Source organism: Manis javanica, chromosome 12 (assembly GCF_040802235.1).
Source record: "Manis javanica isolate MJ-LG chromosome 12, MJ_LKY, whole genome shotgun sequence".
NCBI lineage: Eukaryota > Metazoa > Chordata > Mammalia > Pholidota > Manidae > Manis > Manis javanica.
Window position 1 is genome coordinate 12,219,221 of NC_133167.1, and position 18,534 is coordinate 12,237,754.

The 18,534-nt window shown below is 37.3% G+C and overlaps 1 protein-coding gene across 14 annotated transcripts in view; it reads left to right on the forward strand.

The window, feature by feature from the left end:
* The window catches only part of DOCK10 (dedicator of cytokinesis 10), a 233,745-nt gene that overhangs the window by 105,263 nt on the left and 109,948 nt on the right, over positions 1–18,534 (forward strand). For all 14 annotated transcript variants that reach the window (XM_073218047.1, XM_073218048.1, XM_073218053.1 and 11 more), the window contains exon 3: positions 4,015–4,104. In XM_073218047.1, the coding sequence (XP_073074148.1) occupies positions 4,015–4,104 (90 nt within the window). The remainder of the gene's footprint in view (positions 1–4,014; positions 4,105–18,534) is intronic.

An 18,534-nucleotide genomic window follows, 5' to 3' on the forward strand; every position in this document is an offset into this window, starting at 1 on the left:
AGGTTTTCAAAGGAAGCTGGCACCCCTGCTAAACCTGAGATCAGGTAAAGAGCAAGGAAAGTAAAGGGTGTTCTTAGAGCAGGAGGTGTACAGACTAAGCATGTGCAGGAATGAGCTCAGCATGGAAGGAGGAATGTGCAGCCATAAGGAAAGACTCTGTGGCGGGTTGGCTGTGGTGGGCCAGCTCATGTCTTCGGTCCTTTGCTCCTCATGGGGCCATGTCTGTAGGTCTCCCACCGAGCAGGCTTCCTCACTGTCCCTCCTTGGAAAGTGAACTCAGACCACAGCCTCTGAGTCCTTGCCAAGGGAGATCCTGGTGCTGTAAGTATCTTTGTATGGTTAGAGCATTGTGCTCTATTAACGTGCACATTTTTCCATATGTAGAATGTTTCATCTTCCCTTCCTTAGAAGGAGGCAAGACGCATTTTGAAGCCTGGAAAATGAATCCCCAAAAAAGTACAGTGGTGTGTCAGTCCAAGAATAAAAAATCTTGAACCAGGTCTCCAAATTTCCCTACTCACCTACTTAAATCCTGTGATGCATAAGTGCCCCTGCTCAACAACCTGGGTGATGACCACTGTCCAGTTATGGGCAACTGCTCGCCCTTGTGCATTTCCCATACAGTTTATCGTTAGCAAAACAAGAAGGACCTTCTTCTTAAAGCACAGGGAAGGTATTAAGTGATCATTTTGGCCACTCTTCTGACTATGCAAAAAAATGTTTTTCAAGCACCTAACATAAATATCTGCTCTATTCTAACAAAAGGCAATATCAATGTCTTAACTTGATAAATGTAGGTGATCACTTTTAAACACATGCTAAGGTTGGAATTGATTGCAAAGTGTTAGTTAATAGTCCCTATTGTAAGGCTTGTTAAGTTCTCAAGCTCAGATAGATAGATTACTATAAACGTCATAATTTTTGTCCTCTTTTTTTGAGCAGCTCAGATTTACAATACTGTCAGAGGAAACTTTGCTCAGCCCCAGGAAAGGAAAGGCAGTCTCTTTTTTAAACTTCAACAGTGGCCTTTGGGCAGCTGAAAAATGGCCCTGATGTACTTGGAATGAAGTTTTCTATAGTCATTTCAGCCAGCAGAATGGTAGCTGTCACAGAGCTCCGGAGATTTCCCACTGCAACATAGAAAGAACCAGAAAGTGACAGGGCTAGAGTGGAAGATGAGCATTATGGGCCTGAAATTACAAACACAGGCGTACATGCACCGTTTCATAAATAAAATGATGGTGTTCATTTCCAAATGCATACTGTCTGGACAATAGGCCCCTTATAAAACCGCCACCGAAAGCGTTGCTCGGCCGGGTTCCAGTGTAGTCTCAGACCCATTTCATGCTACTGAGCTGTGGTAATTGTTGATCAGACAGGTTGTAAAGGAACAGGAAGTCGGTTGTGGCCAAGGCAGTTTGCAGTGGTTTGAGAGCATCTAGTTCTCAGAAAAAAAAATTCTCTGTAACCATATAAATACCCTTAACAAATATCACTCCGTATACTTTTCATATTTGACCAGTTTATTTTTGCTTCAACAGAGACACATTAAAAGAAATAAAAAATGAGTAGAAGTGCCGTAATTCTTAAAGTTGGGTTTAAATTCTTCAACTTTATAGAGGCTGTCTGTTTTTACAGGGAAACTCTCCAGTATTCTAACAATGTATAACTGAGAACAGTAGTATATTATAGGTGTTCATTATACCTGTATTCCATTTCTTATATCTTATCTATTCTGTGCAAGGTATGAAATGTGCAATAACTGTGCATGGTACAAAATAATGTTTTAGATTCATCACATGGTTGCATGAGAGTGATTCAGCCCCAGCTGTCTTATTTAGTAAAGAATCAACATTGTTTCATACTTTAAGGTCATCACGAATCAGTCATATCCATTGTACACATGTTTGTACACATAATTAGTTTTCATAACCCCCAACCTGAATGACTTCCCAACTTCATACACTGCTTATGAGCATTAGCTTATGTTATTTGGGGCTCTGTCGTTACTATATGACAGCACAGATCAATTAGCCATGTGACTATTATTACTGGGAAGCTGAGCCCATATTCCTAAATATTACCATTAAGAAAAAAGAAAAGCTTCTTAAACCAGTATCTGAGAATTATCTGTATCTGAGAATTGTCTGTCCAAATAGGAAACAAGTTATCCCCAGATAATTGAAATCCAGTAATACGCCCCAAAGCTCAATTTAGGCATGGATTTAATCTTCTATTCTAAACTTTATTAAAAGTTCACTTACTGGTTATCTTCTAACGGAGTGAACAACATAAAGCAAGTAACTTGAAAGAGGAAATTCAAAAGGAATCAAATTGTAACATCTAAATAATACTGAGTCCTAAATTGGCCCAGTCATACTCCCTGTGGGAAGCATACTCCTTGTGGACATAACTACCCTGGGCAGGAACTGATAGCCGCAGCCCCTTAGCACTTCCAAACTCTGTGTACACAACTTCAGTCAAATGCCCTGGCCAAGGGAACTCAGTCTAGAGCTGTGTTTTAGGACGAGCATTGATTTTACCATATGATGCATCTAGAACACAGTTTTCTTGTTAGGTTTTATCCTCTGTGTTAGATTCATGTGTAACTCTTCCTCTGTCACATTAGCCAAACACCGTGCTCCTACATGCACATAGATGCATACACATACACCACACCCACACATACATGTGCGAACATGCACGTGCTCACACACGCAGATGCACGCCCCCTACATACACGCTCCCAGACACAGACACACTACACCCAATCACACACACCACTTACACACTCATACATACTTACACAGAGCCACATATACATACACTCACTCAACACAGTCAGCAAATAAGGACGTAAGCATCCAGCCAGGCACTGAGGTGATGGCAGCAAACAAAACTGACCCAATCTCTTGCCCTCATGGAGTTTATATCAGGAATGAAGAAAAGGGAGAATTCGAAGAAAATTTAAGTCTAGGACTGGAGGGAAAAGCGCAGCAGTGCCCCAGGAGGCATAGCAGCAGCTGTGAACTCAGAAGACTAAATCCCCTGGGAGCCGTCCCTGCACATCTTCTCCAACACTCGGAAGGGGCTTTGAGATTTTCCTCTGTTCCCATAATTAGTCTAGAAAAAATGCCCTTCATCTAGAATAGTTCAAACCCACCTTAGTTGGTGCTTTAGAAGCTCTGGTGAGTCATTTGTGGATTTGGGGACATGCAAAATAAAAGATCTCAACTGATGGAACCATGCATGTGGACAGGGCATATCCCAGAATCCTGGTCACCACCAGGGGGCCTGGTAGCTGCTGATGGAAAGTTCTGATTGTACCCTGTTCTCACCCTAGCCTGATGGAGCTGAAGGTATATAAAGAGAAAATAACTGATGAAATTCCATTTTAGATATTCAAAAAGATACTTTATACTTTTAGTTTGCATATATTCATTTAACAGAAAGGTATTTGTTGAGCATGGAAGTTGAAAATTCAACTTGGTTGTTTAACAAAAATAAAGACACTGAAAACATGATTTATTTTCTCAAGGTTCAGACTTACTAACACTTTCTTCCCTCCCACCCCTAATTTTGGCCACACACACACACACACATACACACAAATACACACCCCTTCTTATAAGGGCTCCATTTACCTGTGGATATTCAAGAGATTAAAATAATGCTGGTTTTGTAAGTTTCTCCTTCATTTCAAATTTGTTTTAACACTAACAACAATGAAAAAGATACTAACAGAAATAAACAAGACCAAATATACAGATGCCCAGCTTTTTGTTTTCTGCAGGGAAGGAAATAATATTATAAGCTTCCCAGATAAAACAGTAAAAGCAGTAATTATAATAATGTTAGTAGTGATAATCAAAGGCTGATTGTCTCCTAGAGACTTACAGTTCCTCTGTCTTCTCTTAGCTTAAGATCTAAAACCCTTCCCTGTTGGATTTCAGGGTAGTGGTCTGCTCCACTTTTCCATTGGAGGGCTTAATTTCTTGTCATTGTTCTTCTCAGACCGCCACCGTATCTTGGGATATCCGAACCTTATACTCAACAGTGCCTGAAGACGCAGAGCGCAAAGCAGAAAATTTACTGGTGAAGGAGGTAAATGTGATGCTTCCAATCCTTTATTTTATAAAGCTTCATTCATGCTCGATACAACTTACTGTTATTATTGTTACCCCCTCCTTTTGGATAGAGGATTCCAAATGCTGTGATTTGTTTATATCTGTCCGCCTTCATCTCCCATGGATGCTTTCCACTTTCCTGTTAATTGTTTTTCATTATCTGGTGACTAATCAAGTTTTGGATTTTTTTCCTTCTGTTTTTATTTCATTTAAAATTACCCACATTGAGAAATATTTTTATATTCTTAGTAGAATACTGTGATTTTATTTTACTTTCAGACTGAGCTGTAAGAAGGCAGTACAATGTGAGGATTTTGGAAAATAGGGTTTCTGTTTTCAGAGAAATATTTCTTTCAAGTACTAACCATGGAATTTGTTAATGGTAAGACACCGTAGACAGCTTTCAGGCACTCATAAAACTCTTGGCATAGCATCTACTGGCATTCACTTGGTATAGGAGAGACCTACAAACTGCTTTTTCATCTTCATCAAAACAGACTATAGGGCTGCTTCAGGCCAGGGACTTCAGCAGATATTTATTGAATGAATAAAGGATGCCAGTCCTTCCTTTAGGGAAATGCAATGATAAAATTTATCCCAGCACAAACCATGCTGCCCTGAAAAATGTAAATGCAGTCTTCAATCTTGAAAAAGTAATATATCCCAATTAGGATTTAGTCAAAGCTAAATTTCGCAACCCTTTCTCAGCTCTCAAACATACTTGTATGAATATAAGCTAGCCTGATTAGTGTACATATCAATACTAATCTGATTAATCACACTTCTTTATTGAAGTATCATGCAATCTTATGGTTTCATGTATAATCATACATGTTTTATGTTGTATTATTCAATCCAGATCAGCTTTTATCATCAATCGGCCTGTTTATTTTTATTCCAATTCTTTTTTTCATATTTATTTCCCAAAGTTCACATTGAATTTCAACACCTTCTAAGAAGGTAGAAAAAAGAATAAAGTGCAGATTCAGATAACATCAGGATATCTGAGAATACCATTTTCACATTTAATGATAAAAATAATAACTATGACATCAGTACAATAACAATTTGCAGCCACCTTAGAGGAAGTTAAAATAGGCCATTGCTGTTTAAAAAAAAAGAGTTGGCAAATCATGTCTTACAGAAGAAAATCAGAATCACTGAGACCAGCTGTATAAGTAAAGTCTTTCAGTAATATGTGTTAAGTAGGATTTGAAATGTTTATGATACTGAATTCTTAATGAAAATATTTAGCCAATTCTTCTGTGTGTATTCACTAAAATATTATACTTCCTTCATAAATATCTTTAGCTTTGTTGTTAAATTTATTTCCATTTTCCTTTTCTTACTGTTCATTGCTGAAAGGTATTGATTTTTCAAGTATATGTCTAGCTTACTTAATTAATTCTGTTATCCTAAAAGTTCTTATTTAACTGTTAGGTGTTTAACTATATCATTTGCAAACAAACATTTCTGCATTTCTAATAAGTATATTGTTTCATTAATTTTGTCTTATTTTATTATCCAGTATTTCTATAACAATATTCAATAATAGTATTATTAGGCATCTTGTCTTATCCTTGATTTTGGGGGAGGACTTTAGTATCTTTAATGCTTTATAAAACTTAAGTGTTTTATGACAGTTTCTAGCATAAAAGAAATGTCTGAGAAGGGTCTTTCTCGGTTTCTTTACAGTGCTTGTAAGGACTGGTTATCCTGTTCTGAAATGCATATTCAGTCTCAGTCTGCTGATACATAATAGCTTTTCTACTTGAATTTGGCTCTAATGAATTAATAGGTTGCTCTCCTGTGGATCCATACCTGTGTTTCCATATAAGCTTCCTTGTCCAGGTTCTTTTATGACCATAATACTCTGCTGCATAAGAATTGATAAAACTTTATTTCAAATTTTTGCATTTATATTCATGAGTGCAGTTTGGTGCTAGTTTATTTTTTCTTTGGTATTGGAGAAATAAATCCTTGGTGTAAAAAAATGGGGACACTCTACATCTTTTTCTATCTTCTTAAATAAACATATCAGTGAAATAAAATAATATCTAGAAACAGATCCAAGTACACATGGTTACTTAGTAAATGATAAATATACAGCATTTCAAATACTCTGGAGAGGGTTGAAAAATTCAACAAATAGCATTTGGCTATCCATTTTGGAAGGGGATAAAGTTAGGACTCTATCTCATAATACATACAAAAATTAATTCCAGATGACTGGAAAAAAATCTAAATTTTAAAAACAAAAATCATAAAAATGTAAGAAAACATTTTTAAATGGAAAGTTAGGGAAAATGGACAGATTTAAGCAAATAAAAATTTAAAATTTTTGTCTGATGAATAGTACTATAAATAAAGCCAAAAGAAAATCAAATAAATTATTTGCAACTCATTATGTCTTTTGCCATACACACACACACACACACACACATTCCCAAAATTCAAAATCCTATAAGTTGAAAAGAAATAAATAAAGAACCCAGGAAACTATAAGCAAAAAACATGAGCAAGCAGTTGAAAAAGAGGAAATGCAACTGGCCAAGAGGCATAAAAAGTCACAAAGCCTCACCTGTAGTCATGGAAATACAAATTAAAGCAAAAATGGCATGTAGTATCTGAAAAAAAGTTTTAAGATGTGTGTAATTTAATAGTAGTGGAGATATAAGGAAATAAATGCTATCACACAATGTGTATAATGATCACATGTCTATAACCTTTTGAAATGTCATTCAAATGTATTTAAGTAGGACATATAAATGTGTAACATGTGCATTATAAAAACAAATACAAGGGCATAAAATAAAATTGTAAGCATGAATTTTGATGCATTGTACAATTTATAATATCAATTGATAAGGGTGGGTTTGAATAAATTTTGGCACATCTATATTTTGTAACAATATATAGCCAATAAAAATGTCATGTATTTAAATTTATTAACTTGGATACTCATGATATGTTGTTAAGAGAAAAAAGTAAATTGCAGAATATATCATAGGATATCAGTGAATACATAAAATCTGTAAATGTATACGTAAATAGGTTTATATAAGCCTGGAAAAAGTATTTTAAAATGCACATCGAACTCAGAACACTGCTTATATCACAAGTTTGGGGTTGTAGGGGAAAGGTAGAGATTGATTTTCATTTTGTATATTCTGTATTGTTGTGGTGTTCCAAATGAAATTTTGTGCTTAAAAACTATTTTGGAAAAAATTTGTTAGAATATATCTTTAAATGCTGCCAGAATTTGAGGTAAACCAACTCTCTCTATTAAAATTGTCTCCAGAAGTTAAAACTCAACTTTGTTCTTCAAATCATTAAGTAGTCACCTTAAAGATTACATCAGATTCTTTGTAACTGTTAGTATTTTAGTTTGATAAGGAAGATACCACATGGAGCCATCAAAGTCTCTTAGGTGTTTTGATTCTACCTGCTGGGCTTGTCTGCCCACCATAGACACCAATTAAGTTCATCTAACTTAATCTATTCTTAGTCATTTGTACTGCTAACGGCTTTGGATTTATAAACATTGCCATCATTCGAAGGACTTTTCATTTTATGGTCCTTTCGCCTCTTTCTGGGTGTAGAGGGCATTTGCGTGTTCCCAGGTTTTCACCGGTCTCCTTTGAGCTGTGGAAATCGCCCTGTGGAGAACCAGAGACTCTCCCTCTCCCGTGTGGGTCGCCAGCACCTGAGGCTGTCCAGGCTGTGGATTTGGCTGCCAGGCTGCTCTAGCTCTGGGCTCTTACTTAGCACTTTATTGCCCTGGGTGCCTTTGGGATGGTGGGTCCAGTCCTCTCAAATCCTAAACTCCACCCCCAGCCTCTGGATCCAACCAAGTGTCTAGTTTAGCTACTTCCTCAGGATGGCTCGAAAAGCAGCTCAAACAGCGCTGGAGCCTCCTAAGGATAGTCTGGGCTTCTGAGAGGCCTTTGGTTTGGTTTGTGCTTTCATGAGCTTCTGCACCACAACTTCCCACGGCCAGATCGATCCCCTTATGTCTGTTGTTCTCTGAGGATGTCAGCTTCGGAGGAGCGGCCTGTGTCCTGGGGAGAAATGTGTCATCTTCCCCTTTGTTGCTACCTGAATTCCCTTTCTACTGCCTGCAGCCCGGAGTTATTCCTCTTCTCACCTCCACCCTCCGGTTCTCCTTCTCCTGGGAACTGCCCCTGGGAGAAGTCAAATACGACTCCTTTTATCTTAGATCCCAGGTACCAGCCAAACTTCTATGTTGCAAATCTCAGGACTGAGCATAGACTGGGCCACATGAATGAATCTTTCATGTATTTTTCCCAACTGGGTGGATCTTAAACAGAAAAAAAAAAGGAAAAGAAAAGAAAAGAAAGTAGAGGAGGAAGTCTGGGAAAAACTACTGGATTTTATTTCCTGCTAATTTTTCTGTCTCACCAGAAGTGAAAATCCTGTGGAAACTCCTTGTGCTTGGTTTTAAGGATGAAAATAAAGCGAAATCTGTGCCTTATAGGATGGGAAGAAGAGAAGCCCCAGTTACAAAGATCACGCCATGATAGTGGAGCATGAATAGGCAGGTCTGGAGACAGTATATAAAGAAAGGGTCGTCAGAGAGCCAGGTTAAGACTGAAAAGCACCCCCAGAGAATTCTGATGGCAGAAAGTCTTGACCCCAATAGTTACCTGCAGCCAGTCATTACTGACTGCGTACTTTGTGCCAGATTTGATTCTAAGCCTCTACTTGCAGTAATTACAAACACAGCCTTCGTCACTGTCATCATCATCTTTTCATAATGAGAAAACATTCATAGAAAGATTAAAGCATCATACAACTAGGAAGAGAAGGATCCATCACCCCAAACCAGGCCAACTCGTCCCTGGCCTCTTAACCATGATGCTATGTGCAGGTGTGGTGCTTGGCTGTAGCTGCCCTCCGGAAGGAAAACGTCTCTCAGCCTTCGTCCTAATAACCCACTCTAGCTTTATCCAGGTAACTCTGATGCGTTATGCACATTTCGAGAAACACTGGCTGGATTTTTGAAGCCAGATTAAGCCAGCACCGTAACAAACTCACTGACGTTTGTAGGGTTTTGTAGAAGCACGTGTTTTTCTTCCAGTGGTGGCTGCACTGTCCTAAGCAACCTTTTTGGTCCACACTGTGCCAAATTGCCCTGTAGTTCCCCATGGGGTGCTAAACACCATGGTTGCTAGGCAACAAACTAGCATGAATCTAATTGAAACACAGCCAGTTCAATACTAATTTTGAATTATCTCTCATTTCACTCTACTTGGACATCTCTCAGCCTCTGGTGAAAGACTGTAGGCATTGTTTTCTTTTTTTAATTTTGAATGACTTCATATTTTATCTCTCCCTTTTCTGTATTACCTATCGATTCTCTTCTATGTCTATTAAATGTAAGGTTAAATAGTTCCCACATAAGAGTATAGGCTTATTTCACATCCACCTTAGGCTTTCACGGTTACATTTATTAACATCAAGCCATAGTTGAGCAGTATTATACATATATGTGTATCTCTGAGCACTTTGTACTATAAGTATTACTACCTCATTTGACAGCCTAGTAAGCAGGTTCTGAATGATTAATTTTTCCAAATTCACACAGAGCCAGAATTAAGGTCCTGATCTCTCTGACTCCATGCTCCAAGCTCTTACCCACTTTGCTACCTCTGGCTCTTTGAGAAATTCTTTAAACATGCACTTAAAAGCCAGACCTTATGAGGATATTTCTACTGTTCACAAGGGAATATATCCTTCATTTTGACAAACACTAACTTTTCTGCCTCAGTTTTCCATCTTTAAATGGGGATCTTAATAATCCCAATGCTGTTTCTAAAAGTAATTATAGCAATGCTATGAAAAGATTTGGGAAATAACAAGTGGGGAGCAGTGTCTTTATCTGATCCTCATAAGTGGCTTAAAATCAACATCTACAACCATTAAAAAAGAAAAATTTCCTTTTTAAAACAAGCACCACTCCCTTCCTCTGAGGGCTTGGGGGAGCAATTAAAGGGATCTATAAATAGGATGCAGACTTCTTAAGCAAAATTTCTATAGCAAAGTTTTCATTTTAATATGCACAAAAGGATAATATAAGCCAGCAGCTCAAAACTCTAATTAACACTAAGCTCTTACTTTGGTCTCTCTTAACAAAGAAGATGAGAGCAGAGAATTGAGCATGATCCAGTGACCCAACAGGGAGCCAGGGTCCAGGGACCACTTCGGCTGAATGGCTGAAAGAAATACTGACAAAGGACTATAGCAGCAAGTTACTCTGTCAACAAAAGCCCCCTGACATTTCTGGTAACCAACTTGCTGCAGGAGTAGAAAAACAGGGAGGGGAGAGTCACAAACTTAATCCAAATCTCATTTTGGTCAAGAAATAGAACACTTGGAGACTTGAGAGTTATGGAAACATTAAAAGAACAGAAGCAGTTATCTATGTCTTGTATGTATTTGTACACACCCACAAACACATAATGATTATGTAGTGTCCTCACTCAGAGAGTACTAGGTTACTGGGACAAGAAAAGGTTCAGATTTTGAGCAGGGATTCCAGACCAGAAATAGTGGAATTCTCCACACACACAAAACAGGACCCATGACTGACTTAGAAATACAAATCAGACAGAATAAATGTTGTAATCTCTAGGCTACCATAGAAAATTCACACTAAAAGCCAGCTGAACAAATGGTTGAGATCAGAGGAGACACCAATTTCACACAGACACAGACCCCCTTTCTCTCTCCCTCTCTCTCCCAAACTCTTTAACCCACTGGGACAGTCTTAGCAGGGAATATGATGAAATATTTCCCAGAGTTATTCGGCCATGGAGAAATTCTGTCCACTTCCCCCCCAGTTGTCTTGAGAAACATCTTTGAGGCATATTGATGTAAATCTGATGGATCACCAGGAACTTGCGCAGAGGACAGCGCCATTGAAACAGGGCCAGCTGTTAGGTGAGCCCTGACATGCATTTCATTAAGACAGATGGTGATGAAGAGAAAATAATATTAAAACCTCCAAAAGATCAAAAAAATTGTTTCTTTCTTTTCATGCACTCCATTATTCTTATTCCTTATCAATAATAATGAAAATGTCAAGGGAGTTAACCTCTGTCCAGGGAGTTAACCTCTTGCACAACTAGGACATGATCCTAGATATACCCCAGCTGTAGCAGTTATAGGCACTTACCTCACACAGAAAATTTTAAGTACAAATGGGTAACTTCAAAGTTTGAAGTTCATCATAATGATCACAAAGGTCAGAATAACACTGTTTTCAGCCCTTAATTTTCTCCTCTCAACCCCCTAGCTAGTTACCAGATTATTTTTTTCCCTGTCTTTGAGGTAAATGTGAATTCATTGGCTTAAACAAGCTGCTATTTTAGATATACCCTGAGTGGAATTAACTACCCTATCTTTACAGAGAGCTAAATTCTTTACACAGAAAGTTCCTCTCCCATTGACTTATACTGGACTATGGGTCACATACAGAGTGTATGCAATAAAGGGCCTGTCCCCACATGGAAGATTGAACTGGGCTTATTATTCAACAACATTTATCACTTACTTAACTATTGGTTCCCAGCAGATGTAACACAGCCCCTGCCTGCAAGGAGCACCCCATCAGGCAGGCAGTAACAGACTTATGATCAGACTTTTGCAGTACAACGTGACAAGTACCCTCGAGTATTACCGTAAAATAGAGAAGCAAGGTCAGGTTCACATGTTAGAAAAATATAACCAAAGGCACACCAGAAAATGGGTGGGTTGGCTTTCGGGGATGAGTGAGACTGAAGAGAAGTTGGACAGGTAAGAGCCTATTTCAGTAGCCCAGCTGGGTTAACAACCTGTACTGATACAGCAGCATGATTGTGGGGACAGTAAAGAGCTAGGGATGTAGAAATCGATAGGAGGTGGTGACTGAAAAGAGAGTGAAGGACAGGAGGGCGATGACTCCCACATTTCCAGCTTGGACTCTTAGCTAGATAGGGTACCAATGACTTAAATAAGATGCCCAGAGGAAATGAAAGACTGCTCGAGCAGGGATGGGTGAAGCAAATAAGATGATGTCCTGGCCAGCACGCAGAGGGAGATGTCCAAGAATATACAGGTCTCAACATGGAAGGAAGGGGCGAGCAGGTGCTCTGGGTTTGAAAGTTGAAGCTTTGAGCCTGGAAGACTTTGTCCAGGAATGCCATGAGGGCAGGGCTGGAAATAAAAGGCAGGTCCCTGCGCTACCCTCCCACTTAAGGGGCTGGTAAAGAGAGCCTTGCATAGCATGTGGAGATGGAGTGGACAGGGAGGTAGGGAGAAAACAAAAAAAACTGATTTCTTAGAATCAAAGAAGAGTCAATAGTAAGGTGAGTCAACGGTATAAAATATCAAAGAAGGGTGCAGGTAAGGGTCCACTGGATTTGGTAGTTCAGAGTCAATGGTGATTCTTAACAAAGCAGTTTCAGAAGCTCTGAGCTAGCCTGATTTGAGTGGGTTAAACTCTGAAGACATGTAGGATAGGTTATTTTATCAAACAAGCTGTTAGTGTATTGTTGTCCCTTTACCTACAAGGCGTTTTGAGAATAAACTCAGGAAAAATAATGGAACTCTTCAGGTAGAATACTCTATGCACACCAGAGTGAAAAATAGTTCAGTAGGCTATTAAGTGATGTACAAAATATTGCTTAGTTTATTAAGAAGAAAAACTTTGCAAACATGACAAACAGTATAATTAAATGAATATAAGATTAAAAAATAAATTTCTTCCTCTCCCATAATTTGGACCCAGATAAGCGGCATGTAACTAATTCAAGAGAAAATTACAAATATTCCAGGTAGAAGCTGCATCATGTTGAGAAGTAAAGATGATATTGGGTCCTAGACAAAGCAGAGAAAATTATGGGAAGAGGGAGATTGGCCATGATTTCAAATGTATTTTGTGGTGCCTATTTTTGTTAATCGAAAGAAATACATCTAACTAGATTTGAAATGCATCTTGTGTCAAGAAAACACAGAATTTCATTTCTTGCTTTTACGACTAAAATTAATTTATGTGCCTTATGTTTAATTTTGGACTGCATATGAGGTACATTGATAAAGAAACCACTCTTTTAATCAAATGTCTTTGTACTTTCTGCAGATTGTTGAATGTCACATGTAGAAAAATGTGCACTGAAACTTACCCAGAAATAAGAATAGGTCTTTCAATAAATGATTCTGGGCTTTTCTGCATATATAAATAAATTAAGTAAAAATGAGTGCTGTTTTCTGATTCTGAATCATTGGGCAGCAAATGAACAGATTCTAATGCATTCATTGATGTTAGACTTCAGAATGGTGGCCGTAGTTTTTCTCACTCTAGAACGACCCTGTTCAATATGACATCAGCACTACATGTACAGTTTAAATTACTGTCAGATACTGGGAAACATGTGACTATAAAAATCTCTCCAAATTTAAAAAAATTCATAATCCTTCCTTAATAAAATTAGTGTAAATAAATGATATTTTTTTCTGTTGTGAAGAATGGGGCTCTTAATTCACTAATGAAGGTCTTGCTGGAGGCTTAGGGACTTCTGATTTTTTTAGATATTTGCAAATTCAAGAATTTAAAAGAAAAATTATTATCAAAATCTCTTATTGTCCTATATTTAGCCTACTCTTAACTTACATGTAATGACTTTATTTCTGCCATGGCCAGAACAAAATGAGTCATCCACTGTTTTTTAATGTGCAACACTAAAGATAATAAACATATGAAAGTTGATTAAGATAAATTCAAATTTGTTTTTAGTGGCATTAGAATAAAATGTATATGGGAACACTGATGAAACAGTAAAAACAAAATGGTTTTGTGTTTCACATTAATGACCCTAAAGAAATTTATTTTCAAGTCACTAAATTCCAGAATAACAGTCTTGTTTCCAAATACACAAAACTGTTACAATTCCAAATTGAATTCCTCTTCTCCCCCCCAAAAAAAATCACCCCTATGATATTTGGTGGTAAGTGAATGGAAACAGAAGTACAAGTTAGAGACCCTGGAGTGTAAGAATAAGAAAGAACCCTTTAAGTTTGAACCTAAAATTCCAGTTACATTGACTTACAACCCAGATTTTATGCCTTATATGAAAAGAATGACAAGATCATAATATTGCCAAGGATTTTTAGTACCATCCATTATTCATGTCCCAACAAATTACTTGCAAAATCTAGCTGGGAAATTAGTGCATGTTCCCAGGTTAGACACAGGTGTGATTTACGGAAGTCTAATTTTACAGTTTGTTCAACTGCCTTAATACAACCCATCTGAACAGACAAACCAAATATTTTGATTCACTTTCAGTTTAGAATCAATGAAGATAACAATTTGGGCTACTTTATAATTCCAAGCAACAAAATAATTAAAAACTGATTTTTGCCTATGGTTGGCATTTGATATGACTTTCTGTTTTACACTGTACATACATATTTATATACATAGTAACACTATCTAATATCAAGTAATATTTTTTTTGAAAATCAAACTCAAAATCCAGCAAATAAGATTGTACCATGAGTTCTGAAACTGATCATTATCGATATTTACATTGTTTCTTTTATCCAAACTCATTTATATACTTCTCTCCCAAGAGTGTAGTGTAAGTTTAAAAAAATCATTAACTGTTCAACTTATCTTTATACTGTAGAAATTAATTATTTCATTTAAAGGAATATATAATGAGATCCAATTAAAGAAGAAATGTTTTCTGTGCCTTTTCTCTTTTTCTCTAAAATACCAATGTATTGGGTGACTGCATGTCCTGGTTTGGAGGAATGGTCTAATCTAGTTGTTGGACTGGCTAATAGCATCTTCCTTCAATTTGAAGTGTCTCAGTATAGACACTATATTATCCAGGCACACTTTCAATACATAATTTGCCAAATCCATTTAATTTCATGATGCACATTCACGATATGTACACAATAGTCATAAATAACTCTAAACTTTATAAACAATGGCATGAATATGAAAATTACCACCATTATTTTACAAATACAGAATTAATCCCTTTGGTTAAGGGCCAAAATGAACACCTAAATATTTTTGGCAAGGACGTAGTCGTGTAACTAAGTAAACCTGGATAGCCAGAAAGAAAAATAATTTTTATCTAAAAATCCATCTATTACCTGCTTATTACTCTGTAGTCAGAATCTAATAATCAGTCCTTTTAAGAGACAGACAAATTGCGTTGCCAAACCCAAATTGCTCTTTGAGGTATGTAACATGATTTGAATTGATTCTGATGATTCTGTAAGGAGAAGGGGAATGGAAAAGAAGATGAAATATTTTCTTTACAGTATTTTGGCTGCCACTTACAATGGCCCAATCTTTTCCAAAGTATTTAGATTTTTAGAACTTTCAAAGTGTTATGTATAATTACTTGTAAAGGAAAAAGGATAGAGGAGATGCATTCATTCAACAAATACATGTTGAATGTCCACTATAAATAAAACTCCACACTGGAGTTGATATGCATCCTGCTCTTTTAAAAGGCTGTATCTGCTTAAGTGAAAGCTGGGAGGATAATCTCAGTTACTTGCGACCACTGTATGACACTAGGATCCCAACACTCAGTTCCTAGGCCAACAGCATGGCAAGGATCAAGCCATATTGTCACTCCAGTGAACTGATAGATTTTGGGGGGGGGGGACCCTCTGGAGAGTCCTATTCAGTGGCTCTCATGTGGGACCCAGAAACCTGCATTTTAATTAACAACCCCAAACAATGTATGGACAAAATACAATTTAGGAAACACTATCGTAACAGCATGAAAGCCTGCTACCATATTAACTTTGCTTGGTTTTTTTCTGTTTAAACATGTAACAGCAGAGATGGCAAGCAAAGGCTACAGAAGCAAACATGATCAATGAAATGACATTGCTGTTTGGAAAAATTAAGCAGCTCAGCAAACTTGTTGGATTCACAGTCTTCACCTTTGAAGTAGATGGCAGCAGCTTCCATTTCAAAAGGGCTAAGGAGTTAGTAATTTGAAATGGTGTAGTGGGCTCTGTGATAAGGGGAAAAGGGAGCCACCGCCTTAGGATCAAAGCAGAGCTGTAGCCTGTGACTTTGAATTTGCAACAGGTCACTTCAGCTTCATTTTGGACAAAGAAGAGTTGTAGTCACAATCATAATAGCTCTTAATGATCTTAGTTTAGAGTGACTGCGTGGGCTGGAACAAAGAATAGAGAATAATTTTCTATGCGTAACATTTCCAAAATGCCATAACTATGTAGGAGAAATGTTTATGCATTTGGAAAATGCACTGGCTTTCTCAGAACCAGAGAAATTGCAGATTTAGGTCCTTATTTACGTACCACCAGATACATGTAACCTACCAAATAAATTCAGAAGCAATTTGATTAAAACAGAGCTCTTTGGTAATCAGAGTTCTTTTGATAATATATCTCATCAAAACTGTACTTTCATAAATCAAGAAAAATTAATTATTGCCAACTATTGCAAATATGAATTATAGACTGAGTCAAACTTGGTGGGAAAATGATTTTTTAAAGCAAGTGTTTATTAAGTACTTGCCCCAGGATAGGTGCCTTTTGGAATTATCTTATTTGATCCTTATAGAGTTGGTATTATTTAGACAAAGAAATTTAGAGGTATTAAGTTACTTAACTGAGATGCAAGACCTAATACCAAAATTCAAAACCAGATCTGACTCCACGACAAAAACAGAAACACCATACAAACAAACATCTGGAATGATGGTCCAGATGTGCTTAGAAAAATCTACAGTCATCAAAAAACTCATAAATCAGCTGAATGGACTTTTAGAGTCAGGCAAATCCAGTTTGAAATTTTACTTGTATCATATATAGTATCTTGGGCAAAGATCTGAGCCTCTCCTTGCCCCTGTGAGCTATAAAATGGGAATAATAAAATGTTATGAAGTCCTTATTAAGATTATATGTAAAGCACCTAGGAGCAGAGAGTCTGAAAAATACCTCCTACTCCAGAATAAAGAGGACGTAGCTCTTTATTAGACTCTATTAATACAAGAACATACCACATTCGTTTTAGGTCAGTGGAATTCAGGATTAACATATATCTCAGATTCGATTAAGCCTGTGGCATCCTGTGACTATTATGTGCAGTATGCATGAGTATACGTGTTTATCATGGTTAAACAGGTATTATCCATAGCAAGAAAGGTCAGTGGTAAGTCTCTGCAAGCCTGTCCCATTAAAACCTTCAAATTAGGAAGTGCAGAGATAGATATTACGGGACAGAAATTTCTAATCACATCTAACATTCTGGATGTTCAATAGCTAAATCTGAAATCCTGATAAATAAAATGATTTGGTCAAAGTCATGTTGGAAGTCAGTCCTAGTTCCAGAACAAGAATAAAGCCCTGTAGCTCCTGGTTCAGCACTGCACCCTCCATTTGCATTTAACATATAAAGAATGAACATTGGTTTGGCAATTTTTTATCAAGAATCTTTAAAATACTTTGAGTAGTCTGTCCTAAGAAAATGACCCAAAATGGGTCGGACGTGGGGCAGATGGGAAGACCAAATGCATGAAGAAATACTCTGAAGGCCTTTTTGTCTACAATGGCATAAAATTGGAAGGGGCCATAATAACTGCTCATTCTGTCCACCTCTCTAAGTCTTTGCCTCACATGCCATCTTCTCCTTAATACCCACCCTAACCATTCTGTTTAAGCTGGCCCCTTTTCCCCGGCAATATCCATGTTCCTCTGCTTTATTTTGCATAACACTTAACCATTTTCTAATACATTCTGCAATTTATTTATTTTGTGTTTATTGACCAGTTCTTTACACAGGTAGAAGTTTCAAGAGGGCATGCATTTTGTCCCTTGTTCACTGATGAATTCACATCACCTAGAACAATCCTGGGCACACAGTAAGGTTTGTTTAATAAACTAAGAAATGAATGATCTCCAAAACAAGGAAACTGGATCAGTAAATTATTCTACTTATTTAGAGTGATGATAAAACTTAGAAAGCAGATGCCATTATGTGAATAAAAACAATATTCAAATTCCATATTTTTTGAGAGAGGAATTAGATAAAACTATGTACCAGAAAAAAAAGGATTAGAAGAATGATAAAAGGGAGTAAGTTTTATGCTTTTTGTTTTCCACTTTAAAAGACATTTCATTTCACTTGAGAACTACAGCAAGGAATAGAAGAAGGAAAGAAAAGGGAGAGACAGAGGGTAAGAACTATAATCATGCATGCTCTGTCTCCATGCCTTGGGATGCCTGGGGCCTACCAGCAACTTGCCTGAATCCCTGGCATCTTTATCTAAAATGAAGATGGAACTTTTTAGCCAGTGAGCATGGTTAGGGCTCAGATTTCCTGTTATTTCCAGAAACATGT